The sequence below is a fragment of the Pagrus pagrus genome (assembly GCF_965226575.1).
Source record: "Pagrus pagrus genome assembly, chromosome: 11".
In the NCBI taxonomy this organism is placed as follows: Eukaryota; Metazoa; Chordata; class Actinopteri; order Spariformes; family Sparidae; genus Pagrus; species Pagrus pagrus.
Genome location: NC_140195.1, coordinates 19,110,793 through 19,134,509, shown reverse-complemented (window position 1 = coordinate 19,134,509; position 23,717 = coordinate 19,110,793). Strand labels below are relative to the sequence as shown.

The 23,717-nt window shown below is 39.7% G+C and overlaps 1 protein-coding gene across 2 annotated transcripts in view; it reads left to right on the top strand.

Annotated features, from left to right (window-relative positions):
* pex14 (peroxisomal biogenesis factor 14) overlaps positions 1–23,717 on the top strand; it is a 53,285-nt gene that overhangs the window by 13,011 nt on the left and 16,557 nt on the right. For both annotated transcript variants that reach the window (XM_084365583.1, XM_084365582.1), the window contains exons 3-6: positions 9,007–9,091; positions 17,014–17,139; positions 20,525–20,610; positions 22,577–22,679. In XM_084365583.1, coding sequence (XP_084221709.1) covers positions 9,007–9,091; positions 17,014–17,139; positions 20,525–20,610; positions 22,577–22,679 — 400 coding nt within the window. The remainder of the gene's footprint in view (positions 1–9,006; positions 9,092–17,013; positions 17,140–20,524; positions 20,611–22,576; positions 22,680–23,717) is intronic.

Genomic DNA, 23,717 nt, shown 5'->3' with positions numbered 1-23,717 from the left:
CTTGGAAGCCCTGTATAAAAGGGACATCAAATACATTTTTATAAACTTAAATGTACGAACTTTGTACGTGTTTTAAGGCACATGGAAGGGACAGGTGTGCTGATTTACATCACTGTCACCTCAGTCTTTTACAGTCAGGCAAACATGTTGCAAAACCTGAAAATTCTTTCTTCTTCTCAGAAGAGGTGGATTATGTTTAGGTGTGGCATTTATAAACTAAATGTCACACATGCTTTTGTCTTTTTATGACATTATAACCGATGAAATCTCCAGTGTGTAGCCTCACTGGTTCAGAAAGGTTGAAACGAAGAATTATTATCCGATCTGACCAGCTGTCGTGTTTGTATCCTCTCTGGCAGCGGACTAAATGAGAAGAAAGAGAACTGCTACTTCTGTGACCCTGATGAGTGTTGTTTTCTGACGCTGTCAGCACCACACTCTTTTTCTGCTTATCCTGCGCTCGAGGTTAAATTCTTACTGGCAGTTAGAAGCCTCCAGAAATGGAGAATTAGCCAACATTTTTCTTTGTCACTTAGTGTGATCAGGAACAGACTCTGCCTGCTCTCTTTCACAAAACCAAAAACGGAGGTCTGCTGCCTTAAGTTTCCTCCCTCATTTGATGGTGATTTCTGTCCGACTTATCTGCCGCGGTGGATGTGTGGCCCATTGTCTTGGCAAGTGTGTCTAAATGTTTCTGACAGGTCTCAGTGAAAGACAGGCCGCAAGGGTAAACTGCCAGGCTTTTCCTCCCCCCCTTTTGACTCCACTTGTACCTCGCCTGGCCAGTAGATGGCGATGTTAATCTTCTCTGGCTCCGTTCCTGTCCGGCCGCGTCTCCCTCAATACCATCCTCTCTTCTCCTCCTCTCTGTGGCACTCGCTGAGGAAAAGAGGGGTCTCACCCCGTGTGGAGGGTCATGCCACCAATTCCTGGCCCCCTTTGAAGACCATGAAATTGCTGATCCAAGACGCACGATTAGTGCATTCAGCCTATTGACTGGAGAAGGGTTGACGCGCGATTATAATGTCACTGGAATGTCACAATCTGTCTGGTTGTCTTTGTGAGCATACTCTCATCCAGCGGCACAGTGTACCCAAGAAGGAATAATTTGATCAATAAAAGGACACCTCTCTCTCTATTGTCGCTGGCCTCTCTATTCTAGTTTTATTAGTCAATTTGGCAGGCCGGCAGCAGGACTGCACACAAAACCGATGCCAACTCGCTGCATCCTCACCCTGGCTCAGTGCTTTATTTGCCTATCGCAGTGGTTCACTTCAAGTTACTTTGCTGTGTGTGTATTGTAGGGTGTGTGTGTGTTTGGGTGGTTGCTGCCTCAGTGAGAGGAGCAGTTTGGATCAACAGAGGAGGATAGGCTTGTCACTGTAAGTTGCTCGTGACGGAGGGCGGCTCTTCTCCTGACACCACAACACAACTTCTGTGGTGTGTCGCTTGGACACAAGCTTCACGTTGTTTGCTGCTGGTGCCGCTCGCGTTTTGCCTCAATCAACTAATTGAATGTGAAAGGCTTGCGGGCCTTGATGATATGAAGGACAACACACACACACAGCAGTGGCAGTTTTAAGAAAAGCCTTTGTGTTTTGTTTGTGTGACTGCAGCTGGTTGCTTCTGCCATTTCTGTTCACAGAAGAAATTTGATTCATGCAGATCGGTTTATTGTGTCTAAAAACTTTTATTTTAAAATGTAAATTTGTGACAAGTTTTCATTGACCTCAGCACAGATTTTGATCCTTCGATCCTTTGTATTCAATAATCTTATATGATAAAATGATATCAAATGTCCAAACAATGATGGATTAAGTTTTTTCACATATTTTATGTCTCTATTTTGAACAAAACTTTAGGTGACACGTGTATAAAACACTTTATAATCTCATTTTTAGGAGATGTTCTCACTTACTAATTGTAGCTGCTTGCCTCAAAAAGCTGTCACACTCACCTCATTGCAGTTTTTGTTCAATTCAGATATATACATATGCCATTTTTATGTCAAGAAAATTAAAGTCAGCAAGTAAAGATCAGTGACCAAAGTTTATATACAGTTTTATATTTTTGTAAATCTATAAATATTTTTGATGTCCAATTTTCCACAAAACCTTTCATATGTAGCCGAATTACAGCCACATTTTTGTAGCACATTCCTCTGGTCTAAAGTTGCACTGTGAGCACTCTTGGTTTAAGTAACGCTCACTGAAGAGCACATGGAGCCGCTTGTCACAGAATGTCATCACTGACTGTAAAAGAAAGGAAAAAAAGAAAAAGAAAAAAGCTTCGAATTACAGGAAAGAGGCACTGCATTAAAGAACAAAGGAGATCGATGGCAGTACATTAAATTTTATGCGAATGAAAAAAAAATCAACTAATTAAAATTGATTACTCCTGCTTTGTAAATGTGTTTCTGAATTAAATTATTGTATGAAAACATTTTGACCAATCGAGGAGCTGAGGAAGTATCCATTACTGGATTGCAGCTGAGAAGGGGCTGGACTGTTTTGTGGTGGCTAAGTAGTTTGTTGTGCTTCGCTGCGACTCCCCCTCTTGCACCCCCCACTGCTAAAGTGCCATGGGTTAATCTGTGATGACCCTCATCTCTCAGAGCAGCTCCGGACTCATGGTTTGGGCCTTTTACCTGAATTAAAAGGAATTTGCGGGCTATATAAGTATTTTTGTCCAAAGTGGGTGAAAGTGAGGTGTCACTGACGGAGTCGCCGCTCTTTAGTCATCGGGGGCTCTCGGGGCTCTCAGGGCCCCGCTGGGGACGCCCTTATCTAAACAGTCATCTGTCTCGCTAGTTAAGCAAGGGCAACCCCAGGCAGCACGACTGACAGTTACACATTAAGAAATGTCAGACTTGGCTTTAAACCGTATCTCTCAAGCTAGTTTTGAATTGGCTGCATGCCACATGTTTCTCTTCAGGTTTAGATCTCGCAAGAATAAAAGAAATACTTCACTTTGTTGTTGCTTAGTCTTATTTTTAAAACTCTCTGCTGCTCCACTGTTTCTTCATGCTTCACTAAAGAGTCTTTGTTATTGTTTTTTTTAATCCCGTTTATACAGATCATGAAAGAGGTCTGAGGATGATTTTTTTTTTTTAACTGCAACCTGTAAAATCACACTTGTTGTTCCTGTTTTTAATTTTCATACCATAACTTAAATTTACAATATGAAGGGCATGGAGAATATTGGATCATAAAATATGCGGCCACAGTTTTGAAACATAAATTTACACCATAGTAAAAATCACTTTCTGTATCTCCAGAAGAGAATGAGGGAATGAAAAGGGCAACTTTCTTTTTCCTTGATGGCCTTAGTGTAACTCCCAAGGCTGCATTATCTGTATTTATCTGTACTCTGCACAGTTTTTACAGTTTGATTGTGTCCGCTCTGCATCAAATGTGCCTCAGCCGCTCGTGTTTCTTACCGCTGAACCGACTCAACTTTTCCATGTTTGTGATGACAGAGCTCTGATAGGGAAATGCTGCTGAATGGAAAGTTTGGGTTGTACATGCAGTGGTCTTGAAAAAAAAGCTCGATTTCCGTCCAACAACACCACCCCACCCCCCACCCCCCCTTTACAAAACTTGCATAATGCGCTTTTGATGTCATGATTGTAGCCTTGCCCATGGCTCTGAAACTGACACTGATACAGTGCTGTGTGTTATTTTTAAACCTTTGCAAAGAAAATGTCAATGAAGTTTTCCATGACCCCCTTTTCATCTATTGAAATGTTGACTCTGACCTTTAAATTTCGAAAGTTACGATCATTCGATAAAGATTGACCGTATTTAGAGAGAATAAGACAGAAAACAAACACGCTGTGTTTACTCTTAGATGCTGTAAAAGTAGGTTTAAACAAGCTCATAGTTTGACAGGAGAAGAAGAAAAAAGCCATTTCACCAGTACCCTATCAGATTTTACTGCTGCTGAAGTTTCGGTAGTGGTTGTTCATTGAATTTTCTCACTTTGTCGCTTCTCTGAAAAGCACTGCCCTAAAGAGAAGAAGGCAACACACAAAAACGTTCTTTTGGTACAGTCACTGTCAGAACAGTTCAGCTCCAGCAGTGCGAGTGTGGACGTGGAGGTTAGCTAAATGATCGGGTCTGCACTTCACTTCCTGATGTCTCTCAGGGTCAATAATTCCCCATAGGTCCTCCCATGAGACCCTGCTTCCTCCACTAAAGGTCACATTAAGGTGGGAAAGATGTCACAATTAGAAGGGCATTTAAAGCTGCTCTTTTAAAAAGATTAAAAAGCACATCAAGCAGGCAGGCAACTAAAGGCACCACAATAATTGCATTAAAACTTCATTCCTTTCTGGCAAGGGGCTCTGGTATCAGAAAGGTATTGGGTTAAGTCATTTAAGACAGCCGCCCCTGATAGCAAAGCATCCATGAAAGCACCAAATTAATATAGAGCTTCATTTTTCGCCGTCTCTCACTTTCTCTCGCTTTTGGCCCTCCAAACGTGTGTTTGGGGGGGAAATTTGAGACTGGCTTAACACAATTTTTGTTCATGTCTATCAGTCTGTTATTATATCAGGGGCACTTCTCCACAAATGTACAGGCCGGGGCAATTTGGAATGAATTGATTCACACTGAGACTGAATCCTATACTTGCTAATGATTTCCTTTTAGCCCCTCCATTGCAACCCCCCCACCCAAGTTGTAGTTCCATCATGCCCTCTGAATGTCTTCATTGTTGCAGACAAAAAACATATACCTTTTTCTGGATTAAAGGAAAGAAATTGATAAGCGCATGGCAATTTATTTTCTGTTAATTAATTGAAAAGTGATGTGACTTCTACTTTTGAATTATCTTTTTAGACAGAGTTTTGACCTTAAAATTAAGTTGAGGTAAAGCCTGGGCTGGTAAGATGTGAAGTATTTTAATCAAAATATCTCAGTAGATCAGTAGATTCGGAAGTTCTCAGAGATAAACAACATGCAACAAACATTTAACACGGGGAAGCCACAGCTGCAAACAACGCATTTTTACCTAACAGTTTCGGTTCAGAGTAATTGTTACTAAAGTGGTGGTTTGGGTTGGCCCAAATAATTAAAACTGAAAACAAGTGCCTTGAATCATGATATCTTTTCATCTGTTGTGGTTTAAATGTTGTTCTCTAATGCATTTCAAATACTGAAACTTACTGTTACTTCAAAAACTGAAACCAGCACAGGGAAACGATTATAAGCCATATAGTGCGTTGACATTTCTGTACAGTGAGTCGGTATAGAATTTCCCAACCGCACGAGTCCTGGAACCCCATAATGCACCTGCAAAATATCTATAGGTCTTACCGTATATTATAGTTAAGTGTTGTTACTAGTTTGAGCAAAAATATACAACTGGTTACATGGATTGCTTCAGGCGTCCAACCATGCGGTTCGAACGTAATTGGATTTCGTCCTCATTTCTCACAATTCAAGGTATCACAGTTGTAATTTTTCGACAAGTGCAGTGCAAAGTCTTGTCCAATTCAAACTCAATAACACTGCTGTAATCTTGTCCGTTCATCAACTTCACTCTCTTTAAGTGTGTTGGTTAATGTCATCTCTTCCTATGATTGAGTTTTCGCCTCTTTTTCGGCTTTACCTGACACTCTATTGGTTATCTGGTTTGTAAAGATTATTGCTCTTAACATGGAGCACTTTGGTGCATTAGCAGTCAAAGCTTTACTTGAGCTTTACATTAGAGTCTAATTGTTGTTTTAACCAAAAATGATTCACTAGTTTGCCAAAAGGAAGGAAATTCACCTCATTTCTTTTTTAAGTTATTTATGCTGCCAACCCAAATGTGCCTCTTACTGTTATCCATCTTTACCCCCTTAAAAGCCCGGTTGTGTGCTACCCAACACTATAACTGGGATGATCCATAAGTCAATAACAAGACAAGACTGAAACCTGCACAATGTGGTTATAATTGATTGAGATGTCTGGGTGGAACTTGTGCAAAGCATCTATGTCATCTGCTAAGAAGTGCACTTTTCCTCTCCCTGAAGATCTACCACTACAGTTTTAACCAAATGGACATTTGCCTCATTAGTGTGCCGCTGAGCTAGCTGCGGTCCTTCCTAAGATGTCATACTTAGGCCTATTAACATTGACACAATTTCCTCGTCCATGTTGTGCTATTGAAATTTTGAGGCAATGTAAACAAGGTTTGCTTGTTCAGCATATTCTCCCTTCTATTAGATCATTACCTCTCACAGGGCCAACATCACTCTGTTATTTACTGGAATAAATATTTGAATATTAGATTTTAGTGTGTTTATTATCTCTGGTTGCTGCTTTTACCACAAGTAGTTTTGTTGGCTTACTTGAACGGTAAGAGGTTTGCCAAGAGCAGGATGATTTTGTCTTGTTATCAAAGGGGTATTTTCTGTGTGTTTTGACTGTATCTTTTGGCCCAGAACATCAGTTGGGGGTTCACCATGCAAATGGTTTAATCTGCTTGTCACAATGAAGGTTCCGGGTGACTGACTTTAATAAGCCCTCAGCATATAGAGATACAGGCAATTCCATACCCCTTGCATAACCCGTATGTACATCAAGGTCATGGTAGTTCACAGTGCAACCGTAGATTAGTGTCTAAATAAATTGTGGCAGCATCTCTTGGGATGAATCTGGCACATTTTGATAAAATTCACTATTGAGGTTTCAATATTGCATTCATTGTATAATTCTGCAGCAAGTCTTTGGATGCTGCATGAATTTTTATATGTGTACTTGATTTAATAAGAGAGTTATTAAAGCTACTACAAGGAACTTTGATTTTTTTTGTTGATTCTGGGGATTTGAACTATGAGAACGGGGAAACAAACTTAACTTTGTTTTAGTGCTGCACTGTACCACCAGACTATAGAGCAGCTTCTCCCCAGGCTGTGAGATGCTTCAGTTCATCCTCAGCACTCCACCATTAAAAGTAGTTTTCATTTTATGACTTATCCAACATGGATAAGTCTGATTCTGACCTGGTAATAGGCATTCATAATAACTATGATAATTATACAGAAATAGAGAGCCAAAGTCACGACCCTTCCGGTGGACCACCATGGGATCTTATTTTGGAAAAAATATGTATGGTAGTGAATGAAGAGGGACAAATAATTTTTGGATCCCACTTGAATTGTGCCTTGAACTACACAAATAATGTCATTTTTCAAGAAAGTCGTAGTTTGTCATAATACAAGATTAGAAAGACTACCGAGCCAGCAGACTTGTTTGTTAAGTTGTCTTGTTGAACGCTCACCAAAACCGATAAGTGAAACCTTGTAGAGCCGATCCTGTATATTAGCTTGCTCACAAAACTGACAAATTCTCCTTTTCACATAACTGCAGTTGTCAATATAGCCAGATTTATTGTGATTTTCATCTTTTAGTACCTTTTCTGTGCCAAGGTGACAGCCATGTTGGTGACATATGTTGAGCGAGTTGATATAGTTCACTGAGCAGTTTAACACAAAACTGACTGGAAACTTTCTTGGTTGGAAAATATTTGAAATAGGCAAACTTCATATGTGGTGTTTTTTAAGCAAAAAATCAAAATACTAATGTGTATAATAATAACACTAATACAAACTAAATAACTCCTCTGTGACAATAAACTGAATATGTTTGGGTTGTGGACAAAACAAGACTTTGGAAGTCATCTTGTGCTTTGGGAAACACTGATTGACATTTTTCACCATTTTCTGACGTTTTACAGACCAAACAATCAATTAATCGATAAGATAATGGAGTAATCAATAGTGAAAATAAGTATTAGTTGCAGCTGTAATTCTAACATTATTTTCAGTAAAAAGGAAAATTGTGATAAATAATTATCATTCCTACTAACGATTATATGGCAATTGTAATACCTGTCTAATCACAATGTGGGTTTTTTTGACTGTGTGAAGACCTCAAAAAGTTCCTTAAAGTTGCCTGTGCCATGATTCTCTACTGTACTGTGTGTTTGTCACAGAAATCTAGCTCTTCACACAGCTTCCCTGCCACACCTACCCCTTGGACAAGTTTAAACTGCAATTCTTTTGGATTGAAACGGGTTCATAGTATATGCAATGCATTACCCAAAACGAATTACCACTGGCAGGGCGCTCAATCACTTTGTATCTTTCAACACTAAGAGAAAAGAAGAGTAATCAAAACCTTTCAACCTATTAGAGGGATGACTTTTACAATTGAATCACGGGGACCACAGGTGCGATAATAAGTCATCTAAACCTCCCCTCCAGTGTGTTTCCCCTTTCTCTGTGTTCTTACATATTTATCTATTTTAGGAGGCGCCACTTCACGGCGCCCACTTTGAATTTATGTTTTAATGCCATTTGAGGAAGATTTTTTTTCTCCCACCGATTCTTGGAAATGCATACTGGGGTGGAAAATTAAGGTGCATCTCGAAGGAAAACATAATAGAATCGATGAACGCTGTGCACTTAAAACTACTGATGTTCTGATGCTATTTAACGTTCTAGTGCATTAACGTTTCAAGTCATTACAACATTCAGGCTGGGTGATTTGATCATGGCAGGTTTTTAACTGGAAGAATTACAGAAGTTTTCAGCCTAGGATTCTCAAGTTATTAGATACAAATGATCACCTCTGCATTAAGTATAGATTTTCTTCCACTGCGCACTTAAGAATGGAAGTTTGTCTTTAAGAGGGTAATAGCAAATTAAGCTCCATACTCCATTTGTCCAGCACTCTTGATGGGCTAATTTTATAACTGCTGATTTGGTCATTCCCCACATTTAGCTGGAAAGTGGTCAGGTGGTCTTTCCTTTTCACTGCTGGGTGTGGGGGCTTAGAAGCAACTATCAAATGGAATCCGTTTATCTTTTTTTCTTATTTATAACGAACCTTTTTTCTAAAAGAAGGTCTAGACTGTTGTTTGTACTGTTGAAAGCATCGCTATCCTGCAGACCTTATCTTCTTCCTCTCACATTATCTCATTGTGAGGAATTAAACCACATTTGTCTCTTCCCAGATTACCACTGCTGTAAAATTTCTCCAGAACCCAAAAGTGCGTCAGAGTCCATTGGCCACCAGAAAAGCCTTCTTGAAGAAAAAAGGTGAGAGATATTCGATTTGCTCTTGATTTATGTTGAATACAGTGCAGGAAGCCTTGAAAAATACAATATGTATCTGTCAGAAAATCGTATTAACATCATAATCCATATGTGTTTATTTACAAAATGTTGTTGGCCAGAGATGCACCCGCTGTCTTTCTTTTTTTTAATTTATTTATTTTTTTATAAGATTGGTCTATTAAGGTCAAAGGTCGTGGCTGTAGCTCTTTGCCCTGGGGGGGTCTAACAGGGGTCGATTTAGCTTCAGAGTGCATGATTCAGGCCCTGTGAATAAATGACACACCAGTTGGGATGCTCCTTTGGGTTCAGGAAAATTAATATTGACAAACTCCCTCTGCATTTTCAATGGAATTATCAATATTGCCTTCCAGCATTTTAACCCTTTTACTTAATTTAACTGTTATCGTAAATTTGAGGCATGACACGGGGAGGCTTTCGAAAGCAGGGACGGTGTAAATGTTTGCTGGCTCTTCAGTTTCTTTGCAATTCATTGAGATTATTTCTGACACATGGTAGAATATTGTTTGTGCAATAAAACTTGCAAAAAGCTTTATTACTCTGAACTCATTTAAGTCGGTTCAATATAATGCGGCGGTGGAAATGTGCAGTGTTACGCCATGTGTTTCTTAGAGTCGGACTAAGCAATGGCAATATGCACAGAGAGAGAAAGTATGTAGCTTTACCTCAGATAAAATCTTTGTGGTGAATATTTTTATTTTAGTTCTTGGAAAAAACAGTTTTATACTTCGGGGACTGTACCTCTGCATTGCTGGGGGACTTTGCCTGCAGCATTAGAGTAGCCAAAGAGTGAAAAGTGAGCCTAAAAGCTCCATGACAGGGGAAGGTAACCTGAAACCAAATCCATGGTTGCCGGCTGCTACTACACACATCTCATGTGGCTCTAATGACTCTTGATATATTTTGAAATTTCTTTCTCATTGTGTCTCATTATTGACAACTAAGGCATGTTTATAATCTACTGTTGGTTCTCTCAAATGTAATCAGGCCTCATCAATACCAAAATGATGTCATACTACGCCACAGTTTCTTCTTACTTTCTGCTTCGTTGTAAACTCCGCAGCTCCGCTATCCAAAATGGTTTTGCTCTTACTGCACTTTAAGTCCATGAAATATGTATGACGCTTTAATGCAGATTTATTTTGGAAAGTCAGTTCCACTGTAGATCTAAACAAGAATCCTCGATTTGCATAAGGGCATTGATCTCAGGGAGAGAGAGGGTAAAGATGAGAGAAAATAGAGCAATGAAACACTAAGCACAAAGTATGTTTGAGTAGCACTCTGAAGTACTCATAGGGTAGCTCTTGACTTGTATTGTATAGTCATACAACAGTGAACCTGAGATCCTTTAAATTTATACTCAAGCTTTCATTTTCATGTGTTGTTTCAGGTAAGTGCTTTACTATAACCCTGTACTTTTTCTTTCTTTTTCACGTCAACACACTAATTTCAATCCTAGAGCAGCAGCATTTGTACATTTTGATGTTACAGGAAATTGTGTCAAGAAAAGGTTTAATAGTAATTATCTAACCTAGTGTCATTTAGAAACTAAACTAAGTTGAAAAGCAGGAATATAAATCAAATTTCTTGAAAAGATAAGTTATGAGTCACATTCGTATCTTTATATCAGTGTTTCTTATATAACTAAGCCTTTTCTTTTAAATGACAAGTACATTTAAATCAATTTTCCCAGCCCTTATTTGTGGCGTTGCAATGCAGGACATTATGAGTTTTACTTTTCCGCTACTTGCCTTCAGAGTAAAATCTACAAATGAAGCATCATTACAAAATCCTGATTCATGTTCTCAAAGATATACATTAAACATAATTGTGTTTTCTATGTTGACATGAGTTTCACTTTGAAGTGACCACTTTTTGACTCATTTTATATTGTATTTAGAAAAAGTGAATTTCCCATTCATTCACTCCATTACTGTTTCAGAAATTCCTCATAGAAAGAGTTTTTAGCCTGGAAACAAGTCAGATAACTACAAGATGAATTCAAAATTCAAAGCAAAAAAGACATTTAAAAGAAAGAAAAAATAATAAAAAATTGGAAAATGGAAGAAAAAATTTACATAATTATTTAAAGGGTGGATGACTTCCAATTGAGTGATTTCAAATTTTACAAACCGGTTTGATATACAGTTAGGCCTAAAACCTGACCGGATCATAAATACCAAATTTCACAGCTAGATGTTGTACAAGACTCAGCCGCTCTGAAGTGGAACATTATTAGAGCCCCTGAATGAGAGTGTAGCAGCACTGCAGTCCATCAGGGCAACTGCAACACATTGTGTTTTCCTACCCAACCCTACTTACAACTCACAAACGCTAGTACATGGCCCGACTTGTAGTGATTCTAACCCCTTTGGGCACTTTTCCTCATCTCCAAAAAAAACGCAGCATGTCAGAACAGTTTCTCGTTGGTAAACATAACGTAAACGATCCAATCATAGTGTTCCAGCGTTAGTAGTAAATCACTAGCGAATATGACTTTCATGGGTGCGGTAAATATTGCCATTCAGAGATGTTGCTGTTACTCTTTAGGTTTGGGGGCAGTGTGGTACTTCTCCATGACATTGGATATAAAACATGTTTTTCTAAAAAACAAGATTGATATCATACTCTTTTGTGGCTTTGACTAGTGTTGTCACGATACTGGAATTTCTAACTTTGATACAATACCTTGAAAAATATTGACATTCAATACCATGTTTGATAACACGGGGAAAAATTCATATAATATTGAGAGCATAAAATCTTAGATTTTTATTGAAACATAGAACAAAGCTTGGGTTCTGTGTTCAGCACAACAGCATTTAAGGTAGTATACTTCTGACCACAGTCATAAGAGGGAGAGGAGGCAGGCCTATGTGGACACTGCAGTGCTGTGGGTGTCGACTTGCTATCAAAGAGGATACGGAGTGAGAAAGTGCATCTGGTATCAGTATCAATACTGTGGAAAATAAGTTGTGAAACCGTTTCAAATATTCAGCATCAATTTTTCGATATTTCAATATTTTTTCATTAAAAAAAAAGTTATGATGCAGCAATAATCAGCATTGTAGCCATCTGAATCGCAATTGAATTGTGAGGGGCCTTATTACTGCTGATTGGTTGCTTGTTTTTCTGTCCTGAGCCATAGTAGATGTTTGAATAAACATAGCAGTGGGCTAAAACTCACTGCTCCCCTGTTTCTGTACTCTGCATGTATTGTCCTCTCAACCTTTTGACCTAGAAACTCAATCATCCTTCTCCTCCCACAGTCACCACAGCAAATGTGCCAGTCTTAATTTCTAATACAGTTTAATGTCATATTTATGTAAATACTTCTGGATTTTACTCTATATTAACAGCCAGAAATGTCAAAGCACACATAAAATGAAACAATACCATCTCCCGGTAGAGTGGAATTTAAATTGGATTCCTCTTGCTGCCAGTACTTACGCCGGACAGCTGATGAAGGGGAAAATAGGACCCACTTTGATTGCATGTTGCGGAATCTTTACACAATAATCTCGCTCGTGCATATTATTTCCCTGCACATTTGTGCCCTAATCTGTGCTGAAGGATGTCTCTCTGGGAACATCTCCTTTTTTCCAAAGAGATCCTAATAGTGTGGTTTATTTCAATATTCATTGAAAAATATAATTTTCTGTTTTCCTTCAACTGTCAATTTCAGGGTATGAATTGGCAATTATGTAGTCCAATACTTCTAGCTGCCCCTCTTGAGTCCTTGTTGAATAAACTGACTGAAATATTGAAACTTTGTCACTTAAATGTAGTATAAATCTAGATTTAAACCCAGGGATGGTTTTATTTTTTGTTTCTTCTGCAGGGTAGTGGGAAAATGAATTGCATTTAAAGCCATCTTGAAGCAATTTTGCTTGACTTGTTCCTTGCCAAGATCAAGTAAATTTTATTGTGTTTGACTGAAATATAATGTGCTCATCTAGTGAATTGTGCCATCTATGTCCTCTACAATTAACAGATGTAACGACTAAAAAGTGTTGGGCCCCATTTTGGCGCCGCCATTTAGCCCAGACAATTAGCAGTTACACACATAATTACCAAAAAAAAAAATCAAATTCTCAGGACAAAGTCAACAACATTTTCCAGCTTTCAACATGTCACTTTGACCGTGGCCCCTAAACTGACATCACTCAAGCGCTGTTGGATTACCAGACTAAGTGCAGTTTGTCTGGGAATGTAAAACCCAGAGCGAACACATACACTGTGGCATCACAGGTAAATACAGCACGTGAAACAGGCACAGTACATTCTCTGTCAGTGAGACATAAATGATGGCTTGACTTATTTCTTTTTTATACCGTCCCAGTTGTTATTGAGTTGAATAAATAATGCTAATAGATTTCACCCTGAGTGGAGGGCCAGTGATCGAGGGTCACAGGGAACACAGGTAGGCTGTTGGTCTATTACCATACCTGCTATGAAGGTAAGGGTAAGGTTCATCATCCCAGATATTAATAGGATGCTGTTTGTAAGTGGGGTTATGTGGCTCACCTCTCGGACAAAAATGACAATGACCAAGGCCTGCATAGAAGGTAAAGGGATTGATGTGGTTATAAATTACTCCACGGCGCCACCTAGCCTAGGCCTTGCCTACTTTGTCATCAGTACAAGGCGATAAAGCAGGGAAATGAGAGCAGAGTCCCCCTTTTTAATACATAAATGAATACTCTATGAGAGTGGTCATTATTTAGGGCATGCTATTTTCAAGCAGTTACACCGGACCAAATGACATGTAGAATCTCCCTCCACCGACGCAGCATGAAAAGCAGGTTGAAGTTGCACCCGACTTCTTAATAACCCATTGACCCCCATCTATTTATGACCCCTGTCATGCATTTCTTTTTTCTAAATATCATATTCAAAATGTAAGTAACTTTCACTCAAGGGCAGCTTCATAATTCAGGCCTTGGGAGGACGGTGAAAAAGGCATTCACCTTTTACCACCCAAAATATTTTAGTAAGCAATATTTATAATTGGCTGTCCGGCCTAGGTGCTGACCCATAAAGTCCAGAAGTGCCAGAATTGGAGAAATGGATTTAATGTAAGAGCCTTGCTGCCTCTTTGCCCTTAAAAAATACCCAGAGAATATGAGCCAGTGAAAATAGAGCTGTAAATAACCTGACGAGCAATGGGTTTTCCTTTAAATAAATACCGATCAGGTTTATGTTGAAAGACAATAGAAAACGTAGCCCAGATATGCAGTTTACAGTATTTATAGCTGTAATATCGAGGTGCCAGCACCGTAATTTCATGCCCCAATGAGAATGGCAAGGTCAAAGCAAATGCTTTGGCTGAGCATCTGCTAATACGGTGACTCATAAACAGGCACTGCGTGTATCAGGTGCACCAAATAATACAGTATAATGAAATACAGAATAGCTTTCCATTATTGTTCTTTTTTATGGTGTCGTCATTAGGTGTAATTTATGTCTTAAAAAATTCATCTCCCCACAGGTCGATCTGAAATGGAGGTCCAGGGGTCATTCCACAGGTTTTGGAACCCGTAATAAATTTCACAATCCCTTTTTTGTCTTTTCCTTTTATATGTAAAACTCACTTTCACCTTGTTCCCTTTTCTTTTGGATCTAAGGGCTCTTTCATTTGCTGTTGTCTTCACCTCGACAATAAACAGATCAGAGCGTACAACACAACTTAGTAAGCTCTAATTTGACTAGAAAACAGCTTTATGAATCTATTTTATTTTGACGCAGGGTAAAAAACCTTTCATTTGCTGCATAAACAACATCAAAGACGAGAACAGCCATTAAGATGTACATACATTAAGCTCCATAGCAGCCTAAATGTGGATTATTTAAAAAGACTTTTCAAGGTGAAAGGAGAAAACCTGAAGCATTTTTATTTCTTCTCATTCGGTGAAACTGAGATCCTAGCATGTCTCACTCAATAGTCTGCCACCATGTAGTCTGCTGTGGTCAGATGAATCAGGAGTCCAGGGACACATTATTGCTTATTTGACAGTGTAGTCTGACTGCACAAACTCAGCACATGGCGCTCACCACTTCCTGGCACTCAGGACCTGCTGTAGACTACTGGCCGGCCAATATTTGCCTTCAATTATTCAACAATTTTCATGGCCATTTGAAGTCCCCAGAGCATTTAAATAGGTGACGGAAGGGACCTCCTCTTGGCGTTAGCTGTGTGGTAGATTATCAACGAATTGCTTTATGCTTTAAGGCGGCTGATACAGGGATAGGTTAAAGTGGGATTTCTGAAGGTTCAACCTGCTATTCAGATCTGACTCACAATTAAGCAGCTTAAACAGATATTAAGAGGGAGAAAACATTGATTTAAAGTTTTTCTTAACACCTTAAGAGATGAAAATGTCTGGATTCCACATGGATTCTTTTCTTGTGAAGACCTCTCTGGAGGTCAGGATCAGAGATATTAGGATCTGGCTCTGTAGAGTTGCTATCAGGGCGGCAATGAACAGGTACTTTATCCATTAAACTGTACTTTTTTTTTTCTCAATTAATAGATTAGTTATTTGGTCTATAAAATGTCAGAAAATGTTGATCAGTGTTTCCCAGAGCCCCAATAAGATGTCCTAAGATGTCTTGTTTTGTCCACAACCCAAAAATATTAAGTTTACTGTCATAGGGGAGAAAAGAAACAAGAACAAAAAAAGAGAATTTTGCCCCATTTTTTCCCCCTTAAAAATGACTCGGACCACTTAATCAAAATAGTTGGCGTTTAATTTGATAGTTAAAAACTAAGCGATCAATCGTAGCAGCTCTAGTTACTATTAATGAAAACGTAGAAGCATCTCCTGAAAGACTGCAACTGAAGCCTTTCCAATTGCTCGATTTCTCTAAAAGGATGGAGGAAGCTTATTCTGAGCTTGTGTAAATTCTCTAAATCCTGAGGGAACAATGCATGTAAAAGGTTCTCTTACAGAGGGAATTTTCTGTCAGTGAGCGAGGGAAATGGCTCAAAGACATAATGGTAAAACGTTAGCGAGGGACACCCTGTTAGGCTACACTGAGCAATACTAATATGTACTTTCTCAAACATAAGGTAAAAGATGCTCATCAACACATAAGAACTAGTGTACAAACCAGTTTTAATTTTTTATCTTCAGCTTTCTCCTAATTGATTTTGTTTAATGTTTTTTTTTTTTTCTAAATGTAGCTCATTGAAAGTTGTAATTATTTTCCTTTGTTTAGACTAAGATGCTCATTAAAAGATGAGACCCACAGCAATGGCAGCATATGGCGCCTGAAATAAAATCCTTTCTTGCCACAAAAGGAGATGTTCATATTAGATTTTTTTTTCTCCTCCCTTCTGATTCTCCATCAGGGAGCCCTTTGCAATTTAATCATCACTAAAATCATTAAAAAGATCTGAAGATTAAATTATATTGGCATTTGCAAAATTATGTAATACATTTACATTACAATGAAGAAATTAAAATAATGCATTTTCGCTGTCTGGGGTGTATGAAATCTCCACATGGGAAATATAACCGGAGAAGTGGACAGACTCTTATTTTCTTTGCCTTTGGTGGCAGTTAATAGGCTCGCAGAGTTTCAGATTTCATTGTGTGAACCTTTTCACACCATCTTCCTGTGATGGATATCCCTGAAAAGAAAAACTCTCAGCGGAATTTTCTGAATTATGAAATGAAAATGCATTTTTGAGAAGAGGGGTAGGTAAAATTGAATGAAGATTTGACATACCTTCTCTAAATTGTAGTTACAGGATTTATGGGGAGCTTGGGAAGTATTTAAGCATATATTATGATAGCCAAGGAGCCATTTGGCGTTTCCCATTAATGCGCAGTCACTAAACCCCCTCCGAATGTCTTAAAAGGTGTGTGTCTTGATTGCAGGGCTGACGGACGAGGAGGTAGAATTGGCCATCCAGCGCTCTGGCAGCACAGAAGAAGTCCTGCCTCTGAGCCCTGTGGGGCCTCCACATCCACTCCATGCAACTCAGCTGGTTCCTGCACCACACAGTGAGTGCACATCTCCTTTGATACCTGCTGCATATACATGATATTAATATTTATGTGCACCGTCTCACCTGAAAAGTCAAGTCTAATTTAAAACTTTAGATCCTTGTCCGAGGTCCTCCCTCTTGTTTTTATTCATTTAAACCCACTAAACAGGATTAAATCACCAAACACAGTGATATTTACAAGTATGACAGACATGTACGCCAAACAACATTTGCCATGATTGTGAATTCAGATACAGAGAATATGACATTGCACAGCACAAGCTCATGAAGCTGATCTGTTTCAAGGGGTTCCACCCTGGCAAGACCCCACACCGCAACCTGTATCTTTATTACCTCAGGAGGTTATGAGTGCTGTCCACTGATTTACCAATGCAGAATGAAGTCCGCGTAATGCTTAACCCATATGACAATGATTCCAGATGTATTCCACCCTCATTTATTACCACACTGTCCTTGACTCCCCTGGCATCTCATGTTTTGTAATGAAAGTGATGTTGATGGGATGGCCATGTAGTTAGGGAGACTCGCGGCTCTCCGTCCATAGTGGGGGGTTTTATATCAAAACGGCTATAAGGGAGCTGCATAATGAGGTGAGAGCGGGGAGTCTTGTATGGGGGGTCATGCTGAAAAGAGGGGGCTACCTCCCTTTGATGTCCTTGTTATGGGGACGGTGCACGGGGACCCGCATCCATCTCTGTCGAAGTAATGGATACTCTGATCTCTATTTCCACGCGGTAGAAGGACAGGAAGGCCTCCACTGAACCCAATAAATTTGAGAGGAGATTGGAAAAACGGGGGATGGAGACCACAGTTCCACAGCTTAAGTGACCAAATAAAAAAAGGAAGATGGCAGAGTGGAAGTGGTGGAAGGAAAAAGGGAGAGACAGAGGAAGAATGAAAGGTCCTAACGGGGGGGAAAGGAGCACATGAAGACCCCTGGTGATGCAGTGAGGCTTGTTCAGGGTCAACCACCTATCCCAAGGACTCCCAGGCCTTTCAGAAGCACGGTATTCTGGGATAGGTGACAGTCTATCGCAGCTATAATGTTGATGAAGACCCAAATTTATGTGGTTACCATATGGATGCTGGAGGATGATTCAAAATTTTTCAATACAAAAGGTTACAGGTTCATCCCCGAATGCTGCACCAGCGATGAAACGTGCCCTTGAGTGAGGAGAATAAAACAAAATTCACCTTGAAAATATACCATATAGTCCAACATGACAGCGGGTCTCTCATTTTATTTGCATGTCAAATCACACAAGCGGTAAAGCACAAGATCAATCTGTTTTACTTACTTCAAGCCAGTAAACATGTACCACATAAGCCATTAGGTGAAATCAGACCTGTAATAGAATATCAATGGTGTACTTTAGCGGCCTAGCCTCTAATAATTTCCTATTCATTTGGGCCGCATCAGAGGAAATAAAAGAAAAACTCATACAGTGTATTTCCTCCAGAGCTGTTTGTTGTTTAGTGACATTTTCAGTTGAATGCCTCTCTTATGTGGGGAATTTCCACTTTGACAGACAGTTGGCCTACCCAGATGACAGCTTGCACAATGACACACTTTCACATTATCTGTCACTCAGCAAGACAGTCAACTTCTAGACACACACACACACACACACAAACACACACACACACACACACACACACACACACACACACACACACACTCTTGCCTTTTCAGTTGTATAAAGGTTTATACACACACTGTATTAGGCCCCACCCCAAAATAAATGGAAGACAATAGTGTGTTTTCTGGAAGAGCAGGATAGAGACAAAGCTCTTTTGCTATGTAGACTTTATAGACCTTTTGCGTCAGCAGATGAAGAAATAGATTAAATGCTTATAACGTGTACATTATACACATGAGGTAATGCAGTGCTGAGTTTTTGATGTGTTTTGTATGTCTATGAATCTGGACATCAAATGAATTTCAGTGTAAACTGACTTTAAAGTCATATTGTATTATCCCTATCTGCATTTAAATTATTCAACCATGCAACAAGTATTTAACACTGACAAAGAAATCTTTGATTGGGCTACACGACACACACAAGTTTCAATTAGGGTCGGGCAATCTGATGAAAATGCCGACCATCTACTTTTCAGGCGCATCATAGAGATTGCAGTATTTGATTTCATCTTATTTCACTTTCTATATTTTGCATAACATCATTGACCCCATTCACAGGGCAGTTCATTTTCCGCTGACATCAGCGGGAAGCTTGGTTGCTGGGATAATATTATGCATGTCGTATAAACGTAGGGAATCTGAGAAGTTGTTGTCATTTCATCACTTACCAGTTGAGTAGAAACCAATCAAATCCAATGTTATTGGACAATGGAAATCTGGAGGGAAATTGGGCCATATTTGATAGCCCATTTGCTATAGTTAGCATTCAACAACTTCCGAGCTAACATTGCCATTTGATTACTTTCACTTCCAGGCTTAAATAAATGTGTCCAATATATGGGTTCATATTTTAGAACTAATTTATGTCTTTCCTAGCTTATTGCATAACACTATCAAACAGTATTGTTAGCTAGGAAGTGGTTGAATGCTAATGTTAGCTGTTGTTTCATTCATTCATTCATTCATTCATTCATTCAGTCTTTTCAGTCGCTGACCAATCTGAAAGCAGTGAAATTACAGAGATTTGTCAGATTCCCTACATTTCTACAACTTGCAATCTGGAACTCAGCAGTACCACAGCTGAGCCTCCCATCCCTGAGCGTGATTTCAGAGGAAAATGGCCGCTGTGTGAATATTGTCAATTGACTAACAGATCAGCCTTTTTTGAACATACAAATAATATGATGTTGCTAATAAGATAGCTATGCTGATGGGATGAATTATTTTATATGGCTATTCCTTGGGTGCCACATTGTAAATAATGCAACGTAAGTTATAGGTAGCCGCTTGGCAGATGAGGAGCAATCTTTAATGCAATATTGTGCTTTAATGGTGCAAATTTATAAAAAAAAACAAAAAAACTCAAAGTCTATTTAAAGACTGGCTATACAGGGCATTTCAGAATAAATCGCAATTTCGATCTTGGATTGTAATTGCGTTTAAATAGATTTTTATATTTTTTGGCCAGATCGCCCACCCCTAGTTTCAAGACCCAGTTCATTTATTCCCATGAATTTATCTAATGAATGGAAAACAATGGCTGCCTGGCTTGGTAGGAAAAGTTCTATGAGACACTGGTAAATTTTTTTAAGTTTCATGTCACAGTTTATTCACATATACTTAGTATGCCAGTGCTAGAGGCAGCATCTTGAGAAAGCTTCTGAGCCACATTAAACTTTGAGTGAAACAGTCTTCAAATGTGTTGTACTATGTTTAAGCAATGTGTCTCCCTCTCCAGGTCCAACGGGCTACAGATGGAGAGACTACGGTGCCCTCACCATCATTATGGTGGGCATCGCCTTTGGCTTTCATCAACTTTACAAAGTAAGTCACACCCCGTTTCACCTGCCGTCGTGACCATGTTTCCTCACCGACTTTGTTTTCACAGTTAATGCTTCTCTAAAATTAGTTATATATACTATACTTTGCATCCTAAGGTCTGTCTGTACTGCCTCTCCCTGATATTACATTTAAATTGGTGGGCTTAGCAAGTACATCAGTTTATGATGAATTACGGTGCTAGAATAGAAGGCGCCTCTGCAGTATGTAACATCACTCTGGTCTTGTTATTAAACCTACCCTGCTTTACGTCAAAGCATGATCTCATTTGAACCCCTTCTTTTTAACTTTCCCTTCCCTCCTCCTCTCAGATATATATTTTTTGCCTTTAAAAAATATAGTTGCTAACACAGCACACAACCATTTTTTTGATGTCCCACCTTCTAAAAATAATCACCCTGGTTTTTATCGGGCTTAGCAGCCCTTGAACATGAGCTCATGAGGCCCCTTGTCCCCGGTGACATTAATCCCATAGTGGTTGTTAGTAGTAGTCTGAGTGGCATGTGGAAGCCATTACTCTCGTTTTAGAGGAGGACAGGAGCTCGAGCAGTAGCTCTTGGCCTAGATGACAGGCTGTTCTCCTCTGTGTGTCCACGAGAGAGAAAGGGTACATATCATGTACATGCATATGCCTACCTGACTCTGTCCGCCTTACGTAATGCTGCACATGCACATTCAGGGTCTTCTGTCCCTTATTCCTCTGTCCCTGCGCTCCTCCACTTACCACAACACACACTGTACCAGTCCACTGTTTCCTCCATGCAGCAGGGTTTGCCAGCCACTGGTCGTCTGGGAGGTGGGATTCCCTGGCGGGACGGCACAGGTTGCTGTCATGTCACTGGAGCGTAGCGCCAGTCGCACCATATGTCCAGGCTTCTGCCCATACTTTATTTATGTTATGGTGCACCTTGTAAACACCACACTCCCAGCAACCCACTTATTAATTACCACGTGTTGACACTCATTTAATCTTTTTCTCTAAAAAGTGTTTATTACTTGCGCTGGTGTGGCGGCCTGCCACCTGAGCTGGAGAGAAAACCCGGCTCAGGCAGCAGAGAGCTGCAAACCGGCTGCGAGCGATTAAGTGATCTTTATTCAGTCTTAAAATAAAAAAAAATAAAACATTTATGATTTTGAATGCAGTTCAGTGGGGCCCTCCAGGGTCACACAGACATTGATTTTATTTGGAGAGCTTGGCTCTACACACATATGTAAAGGATCCAGAGAGACGCTTAGCAAGCTGAACAGCTGCTCATCTGGTTAACACTCACGCTAAAGAACAAACATCCTCATTTGGCTGTCAGACATACATATCATTTTGGTAGAGTTCTGTTTATTCAGTGGCAGAGAAACGATAAACAACATGACAGACATTGTTTTTGGTTTTTTGGAAGACTATTTTCAGTGTTCACCACCATGTTTTTCTCTAGGCCTGTCTCTTACTTTTACTGTCTCTTTCTGGGTTTCATTCATTTATATTGTTGGTAATGTGTTTTTAAGCATGTGGATTGTAGAAACTTTCATAAAAGAGCAGTCTGATTTTTTAAGTTTTACAAATGACTTGTTTAGTGTATAAATTGTCAGAAAATTGTGAAGAAATTCTCATAACCGAAGGTTATATATTAAATATTTAATTTACAATGTTGTAAAAGGGAGAAAAGCTGCAAATCTAGAACCATATTTGACATTCATGCTTTAAAAATGACTAATTGATTATCAGACATATTGATTAATTTTCTACTCTATATGTATGCACATACCTGTTTCAGTTGTATGGACGCTGCAGAATTACATGCACGTAATCATGCCGTTTAGACAATGAGGCACTTGTCCAATAAAACAATGCTTTTGACCCTCCAATGCCAAGTCTAGGTGGCCCTGTCTCTTCCTCATCTTTCTGCCCCTTCCCACCAGAGAGAAGTGTAATATTGTGCCATGCTTTTAATTGCAGAAATACATCCTTCCCCTCATTATGGGCAGCCGAGAGGACAAGAAGCATCTGCAGAGGATGGAGAGCAACATTGCGGCAATGAGTGGCACGCTGACACAGACAGGTGAAGATTAATATCTTCATCACTTTCTCCCTCCTTAACATTTTCCCTCATTTATCTGTCGCCAAAATCGGGGGGCCCCGCACGTTTTTAACAAATGACGCCGCTGTCATTTCGCTTTAATTTGAAATTGCTTGTTTACTGTCAGGCTCGGGCTCAATTAATTACGTTTCGCTGAAAAGCTCTTAACCTCGGAATATTAATGAGGAGTTGGGAAATGACAACTTTTCTTCCCCCCGCCCATCCTCTCTCACTCCCCCCCCCCTTCCATCCGTCTCTCCCCCTGCACCAACCTCACCCCCATCCAAACCTCCACCGCCATCATCATCATCCACCCTCTTCCCCGTAGGTGGCGAGAAAGTTCATTTTAATTTTCTGTGCGTGTATGTGTATTTGCGCGCGTGAGCCTGCAGGATGTGCGTGCGGCATGGCACTGTGTGGCGTCTGGGCTCAGCACTGGCCCTAGTGTGATTAAGTGCACGGTGACAGGTGCGGCTCCCATGTTGGACAGGTGAGGAATCTCAACCTGGCTGTCAGGCATGGAGAGAGAGAGAGAAGCAAGGAGAGAGATGCTTTCCTAGCTCTTTGTCAGTATAATTAAAAATCCAGGGAGGCGTAAATGAGAGAGGCAGTCTGAGAAAGTTTGGTCTCGTTAGCAGTAGTGTTGAACTGGAGTGTGTTTTCACCTGAAAGGTACCAATCCCTATTAGAGATACGAGGCTTGGCAGAAATGTGCGTGGAAGATACTCAAAAATGCCTCAAAATTATGATTATGATAAATTATGATCTGCATTTAATGTCTAAAATCTTGACTAGACCTTTTTTATATATTTTGTTCTTATGTTTTCTACCAATGTTAAATATTATATATGTTTTATTCAAGGTAACGGTGCGTTTCACTTGGTCGCCTGTCAGAGAGAGTCAGTGAGGAAGGAAGTCTGCGAACGGGACTAAATCTTCCAACATAACCTCGTCTTTGAACATTTCTTCCCGAGTCACGTAGCTAGATTTCCATCAGCAAGGGTTGTTGTTTAACATTGG